Genomic DNA, 18,961 nt, shown 5'->3' with positions numbered 1-18,961 from the left:
CAGAGTCGGAAGTTAGAGCTATTGTCTCAGTGACAAGCCAAGATCACATATGCGCATGTGCTACCTCTGGTTGCCATTTTCCTTAAGTCGTTGCAGGCGGCGCATGTGCAGGTGAGATTTTGAGCTGAGAACTCCATCTGCACACACGTCAACTCTGGGTGCCATTATTTGAAGCAGCACCGCCGACCTAAAGATGGCCCTTGCCTCTCTGCCCCCCTGGACAGCTGTCCCCAGTGTAGTGTCCCCCAGCACAGTAGCCACCAGCAAAGTGGCCCCCAGCACAGCGGCCACCAGCACAGCAGCCCACAGCACAGCAGGCACAAGCACAGCTCCAGCACAGCGCACCCCAGTACAGCAGCCACCAGCACAGTGACCCACAGCACAGCAGCAGCCAGCACAGCAGCCCCCAACCCTAGCACAGCAGCTGCCAGCACAGCACCAGCAGCCCCTAGCAGAGCAGCCGCCAGCACAATGGCCCCCAACATAGTGCCACCAGCCTGCAGGATTGTCCCTCCCTCCTGCTACCCCTATCCACCAGCTCCCAGTAAGCTACATTAAGGTTATAAGGTGCACTCCTCATTTTCCTTCAAAGATTTTGGAGGAAAAGTGCGTCTTATAATCCAAAACAATCACTGATCTCGGGGAGACCAGCCATAGAAAATACTGCCGGCAGCCAGCGAGGGCGCTCAACACAGTGAAATCCTAGGTGCATTGCCCCCTGGGAAGTATGCAAATCAAAAAAGGTCTGTGGAGCCTCTGTTAGGAATCTCAACACAGAAAATAGCCAGATATCCCTCAGGGAAGGACCCTTGGCTTGCTATTTTCTGTGTCGAGACTCCTAACAGAGGCTCCACTGACCTTTTTTAATTTGCATACTTCGCTGGGGGCAATGCACCTAGGATTTCATGGTTTTGAGCGCCTTTGCTGGCTGCCGGCAGTGTTTTCTCTGGCTGGTCTCCCCAAGATCAGTGATTGTTTTGGATATATATATCAATTTGTTGAACGTGTTGCACAAACGATTATTTGCTGTCACACGTACTTACCCTTCCATACGACCTCGATGTGGGCGGCGAACTTCCACTTCCTGGAGTGGGAAGGACGTTCGGCGTCACATCGACGTCATGCGGCAGCCAGCCAATAGAAGCGGAGGGGCGGAGATGAGCGGGACGTAAACATCCCGCCCACCTCCTTCCTTCCGCATTGCTGGCGGGAGCCGCGGGATGCAGGTAAGATCTGTTCATCGTTCCCGGGGTGTCACACACTGCGATGTGTGCTTCCTCGGGAACATTTAACAACCTCACGTTCAATTTTTAGCAATTGAACGATGTGCATGCGATGAACGTTTTAACGTTCAATCACAATCGCACGTAGCTGTCACATGCTACAATCTAACTTACGATGCCGGATGTGCATCTTTTACGACGTGACACCGCCGACACATCGTAAGATATATTGTAGCGTGTAAAGCCCGCTTTGTCCAGCTGTGTCTTATAGCCTCTTCCACACTCCTGCAGCTAAATAATCCTGTGCAGATAGCATACTGTACTGCCTGTCTTCATCTCTATCCCTTGCGGTCCTTGGTATTTCTGTGTTATCTATTGCCAGCTTTAATTTAGAGATGCCAATCCTTCCCTCTGATGACTACTGACCATGATGTTTTAGAACAGGGTTTTATAAACTCCAGTCTGTAGGGATCTCAACAAATCACGTTTCCAAAATCTCCATAGCATTGCACAGGTGATGAATCATTATCAAGATATCAGAAATTGCCTTATTTTCTCTCGCATGAGCAATACTAATGAAATTCTGAAAATATGTCCCGTTGAGGGCCCTGGGGACTGGAGTTTGGGAAACACTTTTCACCGCAGTGTACATTATAGACCGCCCAGGGCACACCAAATGCACACTGTTGTACAAGCTGTACACTGACCACTTTAAATTATATCGAGGTGTCATATCTTCAGTATTGTCCCATGAAAAGATTTAAAAAATATTTTCAATAAATTTAGGGGTTTATTCAATTTTTGTGATATACTGAATATAAGTGATTAAAATGTATAAATAAGTTAATGGCTCAGCTTCTCCTGTCTCTAATGGGTGCTTTACATGCTGCCACATCGCTACCAATATATCGTCGGGGTCACATAATTAATGACGCACGTCCGGCGCCGGTAGTGACATTTCAGCATGTGACACCAAAGAGCGACGATCAACGATCGCAAAATCGTCAAAAAACGGTGATCGTTGACATGTCGCTCATTTCCTTAATATATTTGCTGCTGCAGGTACGATGTTGTTCGTCGTTCCTGTGGCATCACACATCGCTATGTGTGACACCGCAGGAACAACAAACATATCATTACCTGCGTCCACCAGCAATGTAGAAGGAAGAAGGTCGGCGGGATGTTCCGGCCGCTCATCTCCGCCCCTCCGCTTCTATTGGCCGGCTGCATAGTGACGTCGCTGTGACGCCGAACGCACCTCCCTCTTGAAGGAGGGATTGTTCAACTGTCACAGCGATGTCGCTGCACAGGTATGTGTGTGTGACGCTGCCGTAGCGATAATGTTCGCTACGGCAGTGATCACCAAATATCACATGTACGACGGGGGCGGGTGCTATCGCGCTCGACAACGCTAGCAATCGTTAGCGATGTTGCAGCGTGTAAAGCACCCTTAGACTACATATGCAGATTGACATCTGCAGATGTCAAAATACTCATGACACTCTCCCTTGGACTCCCTTGGAAGTCCATAGTTTTTTTCTGTCTTTGTTTTCCTATGTTAAGCTATTTTTCAAGATGATTATCCCTGTATCTCCTTTTAAAAAGTAGATTAATAAGAATATATTTCAGTACACAGATATGTGTACCCAAATATTTTTTTCACAAGATACAAATATTCCAATTTCACAAGATACAAATAAGGTACACTACAATGCAGGATTGTAAAACTGTAAAACTTTCAACAGGTCACAATCCACATCAGAAACAGTAGGGAGCCACACATAACATCTCCGAACAGAGGATCAGCAAATTTATATTTTTTATTATATTTATATTGTTTTTAAACTTGCTATCTATCACCTCTCACATCAGGATACTGGACATCAAACTAAGATTAAAGGCAAAAATGCCCGCTACTGTATGTGTCAAATTAGTAACAAAATAAAAATCCATAACGAAATACTGTACATTAACTTCACAATTCTTATCTGAAGCAATGGACAGTGATAGGAAGCTGGTGTTTCCTATGAATTCATCTTGTCATAGCAATTTCCACTAGATATTAGAGCCCAAATACATTTATGAGGTCAAGCAAAAAAAAATCACTTTCAGGACTTGAATCTCAAGCAATCAAAAATCATGTCACTATGACATGTCAAAGATCTTAAATTTACCACCAAAGGAGCTTTTTTATATTACAGATTCATATAGACTGCAGTTTCTCTGTGGTATTTTACCCATGAGCTATTGTAAATCTATTAATTTACTTTATAGAATATAAATTAGAAGTATTTTCACTTTTTATAATATACCCTTCAGCCCCCGAGCATTTTGGGTTTTTCCGGGGGTTTTTTCCCCCTCTCTTTCTTCCAAGAGCCGTAACTTTTTTATTTTTTAGTCAATCTTGCCATATAAGAGCTTGTTTTTTGTGGGACGAGTTGTAGTTTTAAATGGAATCATAAGTTTTACCATATAGTGTACTATAAAACAGCAAAAAAATTCCAAGTGCGGAAAAATTGCAAAAAAAGTGTGATCGCACAATAGTTTTTGGGATATTTTATTCACCGTGTTCACTATATGGTAAAACTGATGTGTCATTGTGATGCCTGAGATCGGTGCGAGTTTGTAGACACCAAAGATGGTTTACTTTTATCTAAGGGGTTAAAAAAAATTCGCAAGCTTGTCCAAAATAAGTGGTGCACGTTTTGCGCCATTTTCCGAAACCCGTAGCATTCTCATTTCTCGGGATCTATGGCTCAGTGATGGCTTATTTTTGGCGTCTTGAGCTGACATTTTTACATGTACCATTTTTTCGCAGATGCCACATTTTTATCGCCTTTTATTGCATTTTGTGCAAAATTTGCTGTGACCAAAAAACGTAATGTTGGCGTTTGGTAAATGGCGTAGCAGCAAAAAAATTCCAATCAGATTAATTGATTTTATATTTTGATAGATCGGGCATTTCCAAATATGTGTATATTTTTTATTTTTTAACCCTTTAATTTTCAATGGGGTGAAAGGGGGGTGATTTGAACTTTTTAGGTTTTTTTTTTTTTTACTTTACTAGTCCTCCTATGGGGCTATAGCGATCAGCAATCTGATCGCTCTTCCATATCTCCAGATCACAGCTACAGAGCTAAGATCTGCAGATATGCTGCTTTACTTTCAATGCTGGCTGTATTCCTTCATTGAGAGTAAATGACTCAACTTAGCTACAGGCGTCATCACATGACCCCGTGCTACCATGGCAACCACCGGAAGTCACGTGATCATGTCACGTGACTTCCGATGGTGGCGGGGTAAGTCAGCATAATGGCGTTGCGCATATGCATCTCGCTGCCAGATTTTGGCAGCGAGATGTAAAGGGTTAATAGTCGCGGGTGGAAGCGATTCCACCCGCGACTAGCAGGCACACATGTCAGCTTCTGAAAACCGCTGATATGTGCGCAGATCGCTGCGGGCTGCTCACGGAAGGGGGCGGGGACACGATCCATGACGTACCCAGTACATCATGGCTTGTTAAGGGGTTAAAGTGATCTAATTAATTAGAAAACATGAAAGTAAGCCTCTTAACAATTGACTTGCTTTTCCTATCTGCTTTAATTCTCCTGCTGTGAGAGCTTTTATCTTAAGGCCCCGTCACACTAAGCAACATCGCTAGCAACATCGCTAGCAACATCGCTGCTAACGAACAACTTTTGTGACGTAACAGCGATGTTGCTAGTGATGTCGCTGTGTGTGACATCCAGCAACAACCTGGCCCCTGCTGTGAGGTCGTTGGTTGTTGCTGAATGTCCTGGGCCATTTTTTAGTTGTTGCTGTCCCGCTGTGAAGCACAGATCGCTGTGTGTGACAGCGAGACAGCAACAACTAAATGTGCAGGCAGCAGGAGCCGGCTTCTGCGGAGGCTGGTAACCAATGTAAACATCGGGTAACCAAGAAGCCCTGTCCTTGGTTACCCGATATTTACCTTTGTTACCAGCCTCCTCCGCTCTCACTGTCAGTGCCAGCTCCTGCTCTGTGCACATGTAGCTGCAGCACACATCAGGTTAATTAACCCGATGTGTGCTGTAACTAGGAGAGCAAGGAGCCAGCGCTCAGTGTGCGCTGCTCCCTGCTCTGTGCACATTTAGCTGCAGCACACATCGGGTAATTAACCCGATGTGTGCTGTAACTAGGAGAGCAAGGAGCCAGCGCTCAGTGTGTGCTGCTCCCTGCTCTCTGCACGTGTAGCTCCGTGCGGTGGTAACCAAGGTAAATATCGGGTTGGTTACCCGATATTTACCTTAGTTACCAAGCGCAGCATCTTCCACGCGGCGCTGGGGGCTTGTCACTGGTTGCTGGTGAGCTCACCAGCAACTTGTGTAGCGACGCTCCAGCGATCCCTGCCAGGTCAGGTTGCTGGTGGGATCGCTGGAGCGTCGCAGTGTGACATCTCACCAGCAACCTCCTAGCAACTTACCAGCGATCCCTATCGTTGTTGGGATCGCTGGTAAGTTGCTTAGTGTGACTGGACCTTTACATAGTGTACAGGTAATTCCAAAGGAGATTGACCTCCAGGGCCTGATCAAGTGTAGTAGTCACATTCCAGGATAAAAATGTAACTCCTGAGATCCCAGTCACCCTTCTTAAGGCGATGGGTTTCTATAAAAAATGTAGCTCCCCACTACAATCACTCTCATGTCTTGACCAGGGTGTTATTAGGCCATGTGCCCACGGGCGCTCGTACCTGCGGATATATTCGCATGTACAGCCGCATGTTTCCCGCAGCTGCCCGCCGGCATCCAAAGCTATTTTTAGCTGCGAGTTTCCAGCGGAATAGCTGTGAGAAACATGCGGACTTTCACGTGATTTACCTGCGGACGTCCCGGCCTCTATCTCCATAGCGGAGGGCCGGGATCTCCGCAAGTAAATCTGCATGAATAATTGAAATGCAGTTAGGTGCGGCTGAGGGATCTCCGCAGGAGATTTTGCAGCCGCACTTTCCGCAGCGTGGACACAGACACTCCCCATGTCCCATAGGGTAACATGGGGAGTGCCTGTACATGCTAGAACCTGTGGATTTATCTGGAAAATCCAGAAAAATCCGCAGGTTTTCAGCGGCAAACTCCGCAGCAAAAAGCTCCCGTGGGCACATGGCCTTAAACGTCCTGCACACACAAAATTTACATTTGCAGAACAGCACAACTTATCATGGCTCTCACTTCCCAAGCCCTGTACTTATTATCTGTTATCTGTATATAAAAATTTAGTGGTATTAGTGTAGACTTCAGAACATTGACACAAAAAAAATGACCAGAACTGTCACTTGAGGAGTGGTCACTGCCCGGCAGCCAGAAAGTAAGGAGACTGGAAAGCCATGAGCTTGAGACAACTTAAGAATAATCTTTTCAATATCCTTGCTGATTATCCTTAAAAATGTCTTTTTGTCTTTCAACAGAATAGAGAAATGTTCCGACGTCAATCATCTTAATATACAAATTTTGGCTAAAGCGTTTGCTCCTTGCCTTTTTCAAACCAATGGACAGCATGATGCCGAGGTTCGGGTTGTAGAAGAGCTGATCCGTCTATTTCCTGGGATTTTTGATGTAAGATATGTCCCATTTGTGTGCTTTTTAATGGTAAGAAATTGTGCCATGATATAACTTTTCTGTTTTTTTTTTTTTTTAATAGGTTAGCCAAGGACAACTGCAGCAAATGGATATTGAAAACCGCTTTATTACCAAATTGAATAACAACCAGGTAATGAACATATTCTTTTTCATGGGAAAAGATGGTATACCATGTCCAATTTATATTGAAATATTGAAAGTATGTTTAACTGGAAGAGCACATATAGTATCTGATTGTTTTAATTGGTCTACTGTTAAACAAGCTTCCTGAGAGGAATTGTTTGGGGCCAATTCTCCATTTGTATACATCCAGTGCAATGGTACTCATCTATTTAAAATCGTTCCCTAGCTTGAATAATAAAAATAACATTCCAAGACCCTCTTGTTGATATGGAGCAGCTGTATGAATTACATACTTACATTGCATTTTATTTATCTTATCAAACCAACCTCTTTACTTGGATGAGTAGCATTGATAACCGAGTAAAATAAACTATGGGGCCAAGTCAATGAGATTGGACTTATATATGCCAGTCTTAATAAAGGGCTTGCTGAAGTACAATGTGCCAAATTCCCCTTCAAAACCTTTTTTCATATCTATACATCATGGTCAGTTGAGGCTTCCCGACTGATAAGGTATACTGTAGGTATGTTCTGGTTATCATGCAGGGCCCGCATGATCATGACTGATCTCCAGTTATCACAGTCAGATGCAGTTACTGCACTGCCCCCAGCTGTTTAACCCTCCAAGTGCCATGATCAATGCAATCTCAGAATTTTGGAAGCTTTGAGAGGGAGAATGGATTACATAGTTACAAGGTCGAAAAAAAGACCTAGATCCATCAAGTTCAACCTTTCTTCACACCAATTTCAAAAACCTTCCAAGACCCTCTTGTTCCTGACATGGTGCAAGTCTACACAATTAACTCATCCCTTAATTTATTGAAATCAGCTATTCTAAACATCCAGGTTTTTGTATGCTCCCTTTGAAATGCTCTATTGAATATTACCTTGAAACCTACCATATTATGGTCTCTTCTGCTTAAGTGTTCCTGGACTAAAATTGTATATAGTCTAATTGACAGGACTAGATCCAGCAAATTATCTCCCAACTGAGAGAGGTAATTCTATCTGTAGATAAGATCTTGCCGCTTTTAGCACAACCAGAAGATCCTATTTTTCATTGAAGTCAGGCCAGTTCTCCATGAACCCAAACTCCGTTGACATTTATCTTGCGAAAGTTTTTGAAATGCATGATTTAGATTTCCCGATTCAACATTCACGACAATGAGGCATAGGGAGTAATTTTGGTCTCTGTGGCCTATAATTTGGTAGTGTTCATCCTATTAAGTGTTTAGAAAAGTACACTCGACCACAGTTTTGTGCACTTCTGAAAAAAGAGACACCGCTTATCAAAGACCAGAGTCTAGATTAACTCTGCTGCTTCATTATAGTCATGGAATCTGTCAGTGGTGTCATGTGACTCAAATAATTCAGAGATTTAGATGAAAATCTAGATGGAAGTGCTCGGCGTAGAGCGCAAGGTAAACATCATCCAAAATTTTATGTAAAATGTTCAGAATAAAAGTCAACAAAATCCACCAAAAAAAGACAAGTTAACTCAAGTTTTCATCTGTGACTGGAAAAATAAGGTTTTTTAACATCAATGGTAACACATAGGCTCTGGAAAACTGCAATCGCTATGTCTCCCCTCCATCCCCCAAAAGAAAATCTGTGCCATCAAATCCTATTGCCTCTCTCCCTTCTTAACCCCACAGTGTGCCTAAATCACATTTAGCATCCGCATGTTTGGCATTATTGTAGTGATGAGATCCTGCTTAATTTATGGTGTGCATGTCTCCAGAAGAAAAAGCCTGGCACAATGTAGGTGTCACACTGTACAAAGGCTAGTAAGATGCAGTACAGCGTAATCCCCACTAGGTGGCAGCAGAAAAGGAGAGACAAGGAAATACTGTAACGGAAACGCAGCTGAAGTATAGCAGAGTAACTTCAGCAATGTTAACAGGTAAATCACCAGAGGGAAGAAGAGTAGTCAAACAGTCAGGGTCTAGCCAGGAAAGTCGAGTCACTGCAAAGGGAGGATCAATATCAAAGTCAGAAAGCAGAACAGAGTTAGAAACCGGGAGATCAGGTCTGCAGAGGGACACACAAACAACAGACAGGAGAGGGAAATCAGGGGCTGGGACAGGCAGATGAACGGGGGAGGGTCAAAGTCAGGACACAGTAGCAGGGAGGCAGAACAGATCAGGAACACTCACCAGAGCCAGTATACAAGCTGCAAGGCAGAAATATCACTGGCACTGGGCCATAGGTATAGAGGCAATATATAGCATCCTGGGATCTAGAACGAGGCAAGGGAAGTTAACCCATGACATGACCATGACAGAACTGGGTTTAACCAGCAGCAGGGAAAAGCCGGCCTGGATCATGACAGTAGGGCAACACAATGGCACAATTACAATTTTCACTGAGTACCATTGCTGCTTGTTTCTGTAAAACACCCATGAATTTAAAATCATCCCTAGACCTCTAGGTAAATTCTCAAATGGGTGTCATTTCCAAAATATAGTAATTTAGGGGGAATTCTGCTCTTCTATCACTTAAGGGCACTGTAGTTGGAGCTTGCACATTATTCTAAATCTTTGCTCCAAGAGTCAGAAAGCACTCCTTTGCTCGCAAGTCTTGTGTGGCTAAGAAATACGCTACAGCCACATGTAGGGTTTTGCCACATTCAGTATAAATTGTGTGACATATCTTGGAGCTATTTTTACCCATTTCCCAGTGTGAAAATGTAAAATCTGGTTCTAAGACAAACGTTTTTGTGGAAAAAATGTAGTTATTTTTCCTTCACAGCCCAATGGTATACATTTTTTGACCCACTTTTGGTGTCAATAATGAAAAAACAGAAGGAAGCCAGCTTACCATATAGAAAAGTCCAGTAGATATAGTGCTATTTCATGAGAAGGCAATGCATCGGATTTAATGGCAGGAGCTCTTCCCAACACTCAATATGAAGAGGAAAGGCAAAATCCAGCGAGCTCAGCAGTAGATGAAATATAAAATATTCTTCTTTATTTCAGAATTTGATAAAAATATCAAATAGCAGCATATGACAAGTTAATTAAGGCAGAGATGGAAAAAATGATTACTGCTGCAAACGAACGACAAGACACGTTTCGGCTTTATGCCTTCATCATTGTCATGTAAGCCGAAACGCATCTTGTCGTGCGTTTACAGCAGTAATCAATTTTTCCATCTCTGCCTGAATTAACTTGTCATATGCTGCTATCTGATATTTTTATCAAATTTTGAAATAATGAAGAATATTTTATATTTCATCTACTGCTGAGCTCGCTGGATTTTGTTTTGGTGTCAATATGTTCACTGAGCTCCAAGATAAATTCATTCAGCGATGTGGTTTGTAAAGTGGGGTCACTTATGGGGGGGGTTCTGCTTTTCTGACACCTCTGTGACATGGCATCCCAAACCATTCCAGCAAAATCTGAAGTTCCATATAGCACGCCTTCCCTTCCTTGCTTTGCATTGTACCGCAAAAGTAGTTTTCAACCACATATACTGTATTGTATCAGCATACTTAAAAGAAATTGAACAACAAATTGTATGGTCTATTTTCTCTTGTTACCCCTATGAAAATGAAAAATTTTGAGCGAAAACAACATGGGTAAAGTAAAAATTACTTTTTTCATTTTCACTGCTGAAGGTTATAAAATTCTGTAAAACACTTGTGGATTCAAGGTGCTCACTACACTTCTAGATAATTTCCTTATGGGGTGTAATTTCCATAATGTGGTCACTTCTGGGGTATATCCACTGTTTAAGTATGCCAGGAGCATTAACATGGCTAGTCAATTTTGTGCTCCAATTATTGAAAGGTGCTCCTTTCCTTCTGAGCCCTGCCATGTGTACAAACAGTAGTTTTCCCCCATGTATCAGTGTACTCAAGTGAAAACAGTATTTACAGTATTTTGGTGTAATTACCTTGCTATATGTACATGGATAATATGTGTTTTGTTTCTTAAAAATGTTTTGCCAATGGTAAAGTAAAAAATTATTGTGTAAAAATTTGCTATGTAAATCCTAGTTTTTTTTTCCTACTTCAGACAAACTTTATGAAATATGAATAAAAAATATGGTGGTACTTATCTTGTGCCAAATATTTTAGGGTTTTTATTGATTTTGTTTTATTTTATTTCCTTTTCTTTAATACCAATAGGAAAAACCCTAATGACACAAGTATGAGGGACCAAATATAATATGTAGAATATAGAGCATAGAATTAGAACGACGTTTAGGATCTATTTTTCTTTTCATAAACTACAAAATTATTGAGTTCAATATTTATTTCAGATTCAGATTCCACGATCAGGAGATTTACTGCTTGAAGTCTTTTTAGAAAGAAAAGATCCCGACACATGTGTTATTATAAGGGTAATGTTTTCTATGATTAATCCGTATAATGTGGACACTAGAAATATGAAGGAATAAAGTTTTGTAGCCTATAAGACAGATATGAAGACATTTATAAAAGAACTCTAAAATTATTATTATAATTAAAATTGTTTGTTCAGGATTTTCAATTTTCAAAAAGATCATGGGTATGGCCTATTTTTCTTTATGGACATGAGGAATAAGTGTCATTTTGAAAGGACTTAGATTAATTTATGGACAGTTGGGATGTTTGGGCATTGCTTATTCTAGAGCATTCTTCAAAAAGATTGAAAAAGTAAATTTTCAAAAAAGAAGCAAATGTATCAGTATGTTTTTTGTTTATAAAGAAATAGAAAGGAACAGTGGAAATGCACAGTTGTAAGGACTATATACACGTTTCATAGTACAATAATAACCGCAGCACTCAAATGGACAAGAGAAGATCTGAGAATTTTGAATTTTTTTTTTAATTTGATAAACTGGAAAAAGGTGCACAAAAGGTATAGCAAACCCGACGTTTCGGCTTTAAAAGCCTTTCTGAAGGTTTTGCATGGAAAGAAAGAGGAGACACGAGCCACAGGCGTCACTATCTCCATTGCCACCACTGCCTCACCAGAACATCTCCTCCTCCTGGCTCTCACCATCAGTGGCACTATTTTCCCAAATCTGTATTCCTTGATCCCTGGTTGAACATTTTGTACTGCAAAAATGTGGCACCTCTGAAATAATTTTGCTTGGCAGTTCAGCTGTGACTCGTGTCTCCTGTTTCTTTCCATGCAAAACCTCGAGAAAGGCTTGTAAAGGTTTGCAATACCTTTTGTGCACCTTTTTGCAGTTTATCTAATTAAAAAAAAAACAATTCTCAGATCTTATCTTGTCCATTTGAGTGCTGAGGTTATTATTGTACTATATTTGTTTACCTCAATAACACCTACCTACTGAGTGGTAGAGCCTGATTTACCTTATTTGCTATATACACGTTTCATACATGCTCTTGGACCCAAGAGCTTAGTGTTGCAATGCAACAAAACTGACAATTTTGTATCATCTGACCTGTATTCTGAATTACATACTGTAAAATGACACAACCAGCTAACTGAAAGGATTACACCAAGGTGACCCAGATGAAATTTTAATATGGGTTATAGTTATACAGTTTTCTAGCAATATGGCATTGTGACATAGGCAGTACCACTACACCTTATTCTATACTCACTGGATAATCACCCACCGCTATGGCATCTGTCATTACACTAACTGTAGGAAAAGAATAAGAAGATGCTAAAAATCTAACTTGACTGCAAAGTTGTATTTTGGGGAATATAAAAAATTGCTAAATATTCTGACCAGTTAAAAATAATGAATACTCTCTTTGATCCCCTTTCATTATTTCCATTACTTGCTGGTGCCATACTTGACACTCCAGAAATGGAAGAAATACCAAGCACTTAGTGAAGCTGGTCACCACACCAGCCTATGACTGGTTGTATAATCATTTATGGCAATTTATGGTATGCTATGAATAGAAGAAGGAAGCAGAAACCAGCAAGGACCTGGTGATAATTAGATCAGGAAGGGTGAATACTCTTTTTAAAAATTTTAGCAACTATTATGATTGTTTTGCAATTGTTTTTACTCCCTGGAACACCCCTTTAAAGTGGAATTAAAAACAAAATAAATAAATATTTAATTGGACCTCGACGCAACCTCACAAGATCTCCTTCTCTATTCCTCTTTTATCTTCTCTTCCCACAATCACATACAAAATTTCTCTCGTGCCTCCCCCATACTCTGGAACACTCCCCACATATCAGACTCTCTCCTACCATGGAAAGCTTCAAGAGGAACCTAAAGACCCATCTCTTCCAACAAGCCTACAACCTACAATAACTCTCAGTCCAGTACACCACTGTGCAACCAGCTCTGTCCTCACCTATTGTACCCTCACCCATTCCCTGTAGACTATGAGCCCTCGTGGGCAGGGCTCTCTCTCCTCCTTCCTGTACCAGTCTGTTTTGTATTGTTAATGATTGTTGTACTTGATGTTATGTATACCCCTTTCACTTGTAAAGCGCCATAGAATAAATGGTGAAATAATAATTAATAAATAATAATAAATAACTGGACACAGGCATTAATAGTGACTGCAGAGCAGAATAGCAGATTATTTTTTTTCTTTTTAATTTGCCTCTACGATGCAGAGATATTAGCAAAGTATTTGGCATAAAGTGAGTTTCCTTTTATTAAGTCGAAGTCGGTATCAGACAGATTTCATTGGGGGTGTGTACTTCTTCCCCTGGCATAATGCTGACCAATCATAAGCAGGCAGTTACAATCAAGGTAAAGAAGAACACTCCAACATCATAGCTCAGAGCAGGTTTTTCAGTGTTTAAGATGTAGTTCTGATCTTACATAGTAACTATATAAGAACATAGTTCCTACATAGCCCTGATCTCTTAATATAACTTATAGCATAATTCCGCATGGGGGAGGAGCAGAGCAGATAACTTTAGCTGTGTCAGAGGGAAGTAGTACAGGCACCCATTCAAAACTGTCTGATAACACTCATTTGGACTTAAAAAAGTTAACTCATTAGATGTCAATTAGGGATGATCAAATATTTCAATTATTCGGTTTCGCTGATATTTTACGAATGCCTCACCACTATTTGATTATTCACGAATATTCAATGGACAATGTAAGTCTATGGAAACCCGAGTAGCAACTATTCGTAACTAATTTGGGCTTCCCATAAACTTGCATTGCACATTGAATAGTCGAATAGCGGCGAGGTATTCAGAAAATATTCGTGAAGCCGAATAATCGAAGTATTCGATCATCCCTAGTGTCAAACAGTTTGATTGCAAATGTCTACGTAACAGAGCTCCTCTCTGCAGCTACTATTATATCCTGTGTCCCATGCAATAGAAACAAATTGGTAAAAGGGTCACAATTTTATCTTCCAGTTATGTAAAATAATCAAAAATAAGTAAACAAAAGTAGAATTAAAACAGGTATATTTGAGTAGAAAGATTTTGGATAAGTTTTCTTTTTTTTGTTACAGATTTCACCAAATATGGCTAGTGCAGAGCTCACAAATTGTGTAGCTGGTATTAAAAATATCATCCCGTCGAAAGACATATTCTGGACGACATTTGAAGTAATTGAAAATGGTGAACTTGGTATGAAGTTTACATATTTAATTCATATGGTTGCTTGGTATAGTGCTAAGCGCTCGCTCGCACTAATGTGTGTTGAGTCCGTGTGCGATCAAGCGACCAATGGAATTGCACTCGGACTAATGTTATTCTATGGGGTTGTGCACAAGTCTGATTTTTTTCTTTTACTGAGTCTGTCTAAGGAAGACATGGAAGCATGTCTTAGGGTCCCGTTACACGTAGCGACGTTTCAGCAATCCCGACAACGATACGACCTGGTCAATATCGCTGGTACGTCGCTACATGGTTGCTAGTGAGCTGGCAGACAGGCAGATCTAATTAACGATGCAGCAACAATACAGTGATCAATATAACGACCTCAGCGGTTATTGGGACCCTGTCACACCGCTGCTAATTGGACGACTCAGTCTTCGGTAGAGGCGTAGTGTTTCCACCCAGGCGTGCTAACGAGGTTGCTCATTGTTCTTATGGCATCAAACATAGCGATGCATGCTGCCCAGTTGGACACCAACGATCAAAAAATAAACCAGGATGTTCAGGTTCGATCGATGTCATCACAGTGGGGAGCCGGACGCTGCTATGTGTCACACATTGTGAGATCACTAGCGAGGTCGCTGTTGCATCACAAAACCTGTGACGATTCAGTGATCTCGCTAATGACATCGCTATGTGTAATGGGGCCTTTAGTTGCCTCTGTAAATTGTACTGCATTTAGTTATGCAAGTCAATAGGTCCATAGAAAAAAATCAGACCACACTGGGATGACATCTGAGGGTGGTCCGTTTTATCACAGACTGACAATGGAGAACATAGTAACATTTTATTTTCTATCCTCTTCATTTCTGAGAAAATCCTATCATTGTGGCCAACTCAAGGCACACCTGTGCAATATTATTGCTGTCTAATCAGCATCTTGATAATCCATCCGCCTCACAGGTGTGGCATATGTCAGCAAAGAAGAAGTTCTCACTAACCAAAATTAGACAAATTTGTGAACGATATTAGAGAGAAAAAGACCTTTTGTGAACATAGAAAAGGTCTTAGAACTTTGAGTTCAGCTCATGATAAATAGGAGTAAAAACAAAAGTGTTCTGTTTATATTTTGTTCAGTGTACATGCATTTAAGTGAAAATAGAATGTTTTGGACAACCCCAATTAAGAGAAAGTATACTGAACTTTAACTAACACTGCATTAACATCTGGGAACAAGGAAGCATAGTGAATAGTGATGAGCAAATCCGTGGATATTCAGGTTTGCAGAACCAGCACGGGAGGCAAATAAATGGGATTGGCAAGCAAACTTGACGCCGAACTCAACCCCAAACAGCAAACCCAATACAAGTCAATAGGGAATAGACATTTGGGACATAGGAAGCATAGGTAGCCCTAGTTGCTGTGGTGGAAGTCAAATGGTCGTAAGAGCAGGATAGTTATACATACCGTGTTTCCCTGAGGATCACGCTGCAGTCACACTCTTCTGTGTCCACTAATTAAGGTTCATGAATATTTACTGCTTTTCCTGCCCACCCTCTGGTGGAATGTCTATAATTGGTTCTAGACTGCTGTACATGCTCACCACCCTGTGTCTGTGCCTGTGATTTGTTGCAGTCAGTTTTTATATTAGTGTAAAAAGAAAGAAAAATAATAAAAAAAAAATTATGTAGGTTCCAGCCATATTTTTATAGCCAGCACGAGTAAAGTAATAGCTGCAGGCTGCAGCCCGCCTGGCTGGATATCAAAATGGTGTGGGAAAAAGGCCAGGTGTCCAACCCATTTTTGATATCTAGCCAAGAAAAAGTGGACAGGTGGGGGCTGGTATTATCAGGATGGGAGATGCCATGCATATTGGGCCCCCCAGCCTAAAAACATCAGTCGACAGTTGCCCAGAATTGATGCATCCATTAGATGCAACAATTCTGAGCTTTACCTGGTTCATCCTGATTGTCCTGGTGCAGTGGCACTTGGGGGTAATAATAAGGGTTAATGACCGCTTACAGCTGCCACTTAGCCCTAGATTAAAGATGGGAGGCATCTCTGAGACCCTCTATTACTAATCTTGTAACTGACAAAAAATAAAACCCAAATATTGAACAAAACCTTTATTTGAAATAATATACACACACCCTCTTTTGCCCCTTTATTAAACCCTAAAACACTCTTAAAAGTCTTATGTAATCTCTAAGTAGTCCCACGATGATCCTGGAACTGCTACATCTGGAGCTTGGAGTCACCAGCCAATGGGAGACCCAGATGTAAGAGGATGACATTACTTAGTTCTAGTGTTGAGCCACTCACCTAGTGTTTGAGTTCGGTTTGGTTAGTCGAACGGCGGGCTAGTTCGGCGAATGTTCGACAAACACCTTCAAACCCCATTGAAAACAATGGCAGGCTAACACAAACCCATACAAACACATTACACATATACACATACAGTTAATAAACATTGTCAGTATACTTACAGGTCCCCGCGACGCGTCCTGCACTCTGTCTTCCGCTGCTTTTCCTTCCGATCATCACTGAGTACTCCTGGTAACTAGCACTGATAAGACCTTCTGTGACATTGTCATCTTTATTGAAATAAAGAACCCCCCTCCGCAGTAATCCTGGGTCAAGGGTTCTGCGTAGTCCAATCCGGATCCAATATCATCTGATCAGTTTGCTGGAAGGCAAAGCGATCAGATGATGTGTCAGGTTCAAGGTCCTGAATCACATGACACAGCAGCTGATTGTATAAATGGCTTTTAAACAATCAGCTGATGCATCAGTGCAAAAAAAAAATACACACTTCTGTGCAGACTCCTGTCCAGCAGCAGCAGCTGATAGTTTAACCGGCCGGGCGGTAAAAAGCCGGCCTCACCGCTCGACTTATAGTGTCAGCTGATTCCGTCAGGTGACCGCATCAGCTGATCATCTCCAGGTCTGAGAGAGAGAAAAGAGAGAGAAAAGAGAGAGGGAAGAGAGAGGGAAGAGAGAGGGAAGAGAGAGGGAAGAGAGAGGGAAGAGAGAGGGAAGAGAGAGGGAAGAGAGAGGGAAGAGAGAGAGGAGAGGGAGAGGGAGAGAGCAATGAAGCCTCATTCTGTGAACTGCTCCGATTTTAGAGATGTGTCCCGCAGCTCACAGCTGATGTCCGGCTCCTCACCTCAGTGGATATTTAAATTAAATTCAATTATAATTCTAAATGAAATAATAATTATAATTTAAAATTAAAAATAAATTAAATTCTTTACCGCGACAGCCGGGACTCAAACATGTGAACTAATTCTCCTTATGCAGTAGCTCTACCCATTGAGCCACTGCCTCTAATGAAAAGCATAGGAAGATTTGGTAATCCTGACCTCTGTATTGCAGTAGAGAATCCAGAAGTGGATTATTCAGCTATAAAGAGGAGAGAAAGAGGGAAAAAGAGAGAAAAGGAGAAAAAAAGAGAGAAAAAAAGAGAGAGAAAAAAAGAGAAAAAAAGAAAGAGAGGGAGAAAGACAAAAAGAGAGAGAGAGGAGAGAGAGAGAGAGAGAGAAGAAAGAGAATAGAGAGAGGAGAGAGCAATGCAGCCTCATTCCGTGAATTGCTCCGATTTTAGAGGTGTGTCCCGCGGCTCACAGCTGATGTCCGGCTCCTCCCCTCAGTGCATAATTAAATTAATTTATAATTATAAATAAATAATAATTAGAATTTAAAATTAAAAATAAATTAAATTAAATTCTTTACCGGGACAGCTGGGACTCGAACTCGTGAACTAATTCTCCTTAGTCAGTAGCTCTACCCATTGAGCCACTGCCACTAATGAAAAAAGAGAGGCATCACCTGAGTGAAGTCTCCGGTGACAGCGCGGCTCACTTCAGTTGCTGCGTGGAGCTGACACAGAGCTGTCGTGTTCTACGGCGCTCCCTGTCAGCTTCATGTAGCAGAGCTGAAAGCGTCATGTGGATTACTTCGGACCTGGATTGTTGTTTGGGGATTAAAAAAGAGGTAAATGAGGGTGTTTTTTGTCTTTTATTCCAAATAAAGGGTTTTTCGTTGTGTGTGTTTATTTACTTTCACTTACACGTTAATCATGGAAGGTATCTCGGGGAGATGCCTGTCATGATTAACCTAACCTTATTACCCCGATTGCCACTGCACCAGGGCAAATCGGGATTAGCCGGGTAGAGTTCCGGGACTGTCGCATCTAATGGATGCGGCAATTCCGGGTGACTGCTGGCTGATATTGTTAGGGTGGTGGGCTCCCCATAACGTGACGCTCCCCATCCTGACAATACCAGCCTCCAGCTGTGTGGCTTTATCTTGGCTGGTATCAAAATTGGGGGGGACCGCAGTTTTTTTTTTTTAATTATTTATTTTACTGCACGATATAGACCCGCCCGCCGGCGGCTGTGATTGTTTGCATTGAGACAGCTGTCACTCAGCGTGCAACCAATCATGGGCGCCAGTGGGTGGGGAAAGCAGGGAATACCAGATGGAATAATGAGCGGCAGCCAAT

The 18,961-nt window shown here is 41.7% G+C and overlaps 1 protein-coding gene across 1 annotated transcript in view; it reads left to right on the top strand.

Annotated features, from left to right (window-relative positions):
* Positions 1-18,961, top strand: part of ARAP2 (ArfGAP with RhoGAP domain, ankyrin repeat and PH domain 2) — a 494,936-nt gene that overhangs the window by 358,694 nt on the left and 117,281 nt on the right. Inside the window, exons 23-26 of the mRNA XM_075346952.1 lie at positions 6,664-6,811; positions 6,897-6,965; positions 11,225-11,305; positions 14,370-14,487. Of these exons, the coding sequence (XP_075203067.1) occupies positions 6,664-6,811; positions 6,897-6,965; positions 11,225-11,305; positions 14,370-14,487 (416 nt within the window). The remainder of the gene's footprint in view (positions 1-6,663; positions 6,812-6,896; positions 6,966-11,224; positions 11,306-14,369; positions 14,488-18,961) is intronic.

This window comes from Anomaloglossus baeobatrachus, chromosome 1, assembly GCF_048569485.1.
Source record: "Anomaloglossus baeobatrachus isolate aAnoBae1 chromosome 1, aAnoBae1.hap1, whole genome shotgun sequence".
NCBI lineage: Eukaryota > Metazoa > Chordata > Amphibia > Anura > Aromobatidae > Anomaloglossus > Anomaloglossus baeobatrachus.
This window is presented reverse-complemented; position numbering and strand designations above follow the sequence as displayed.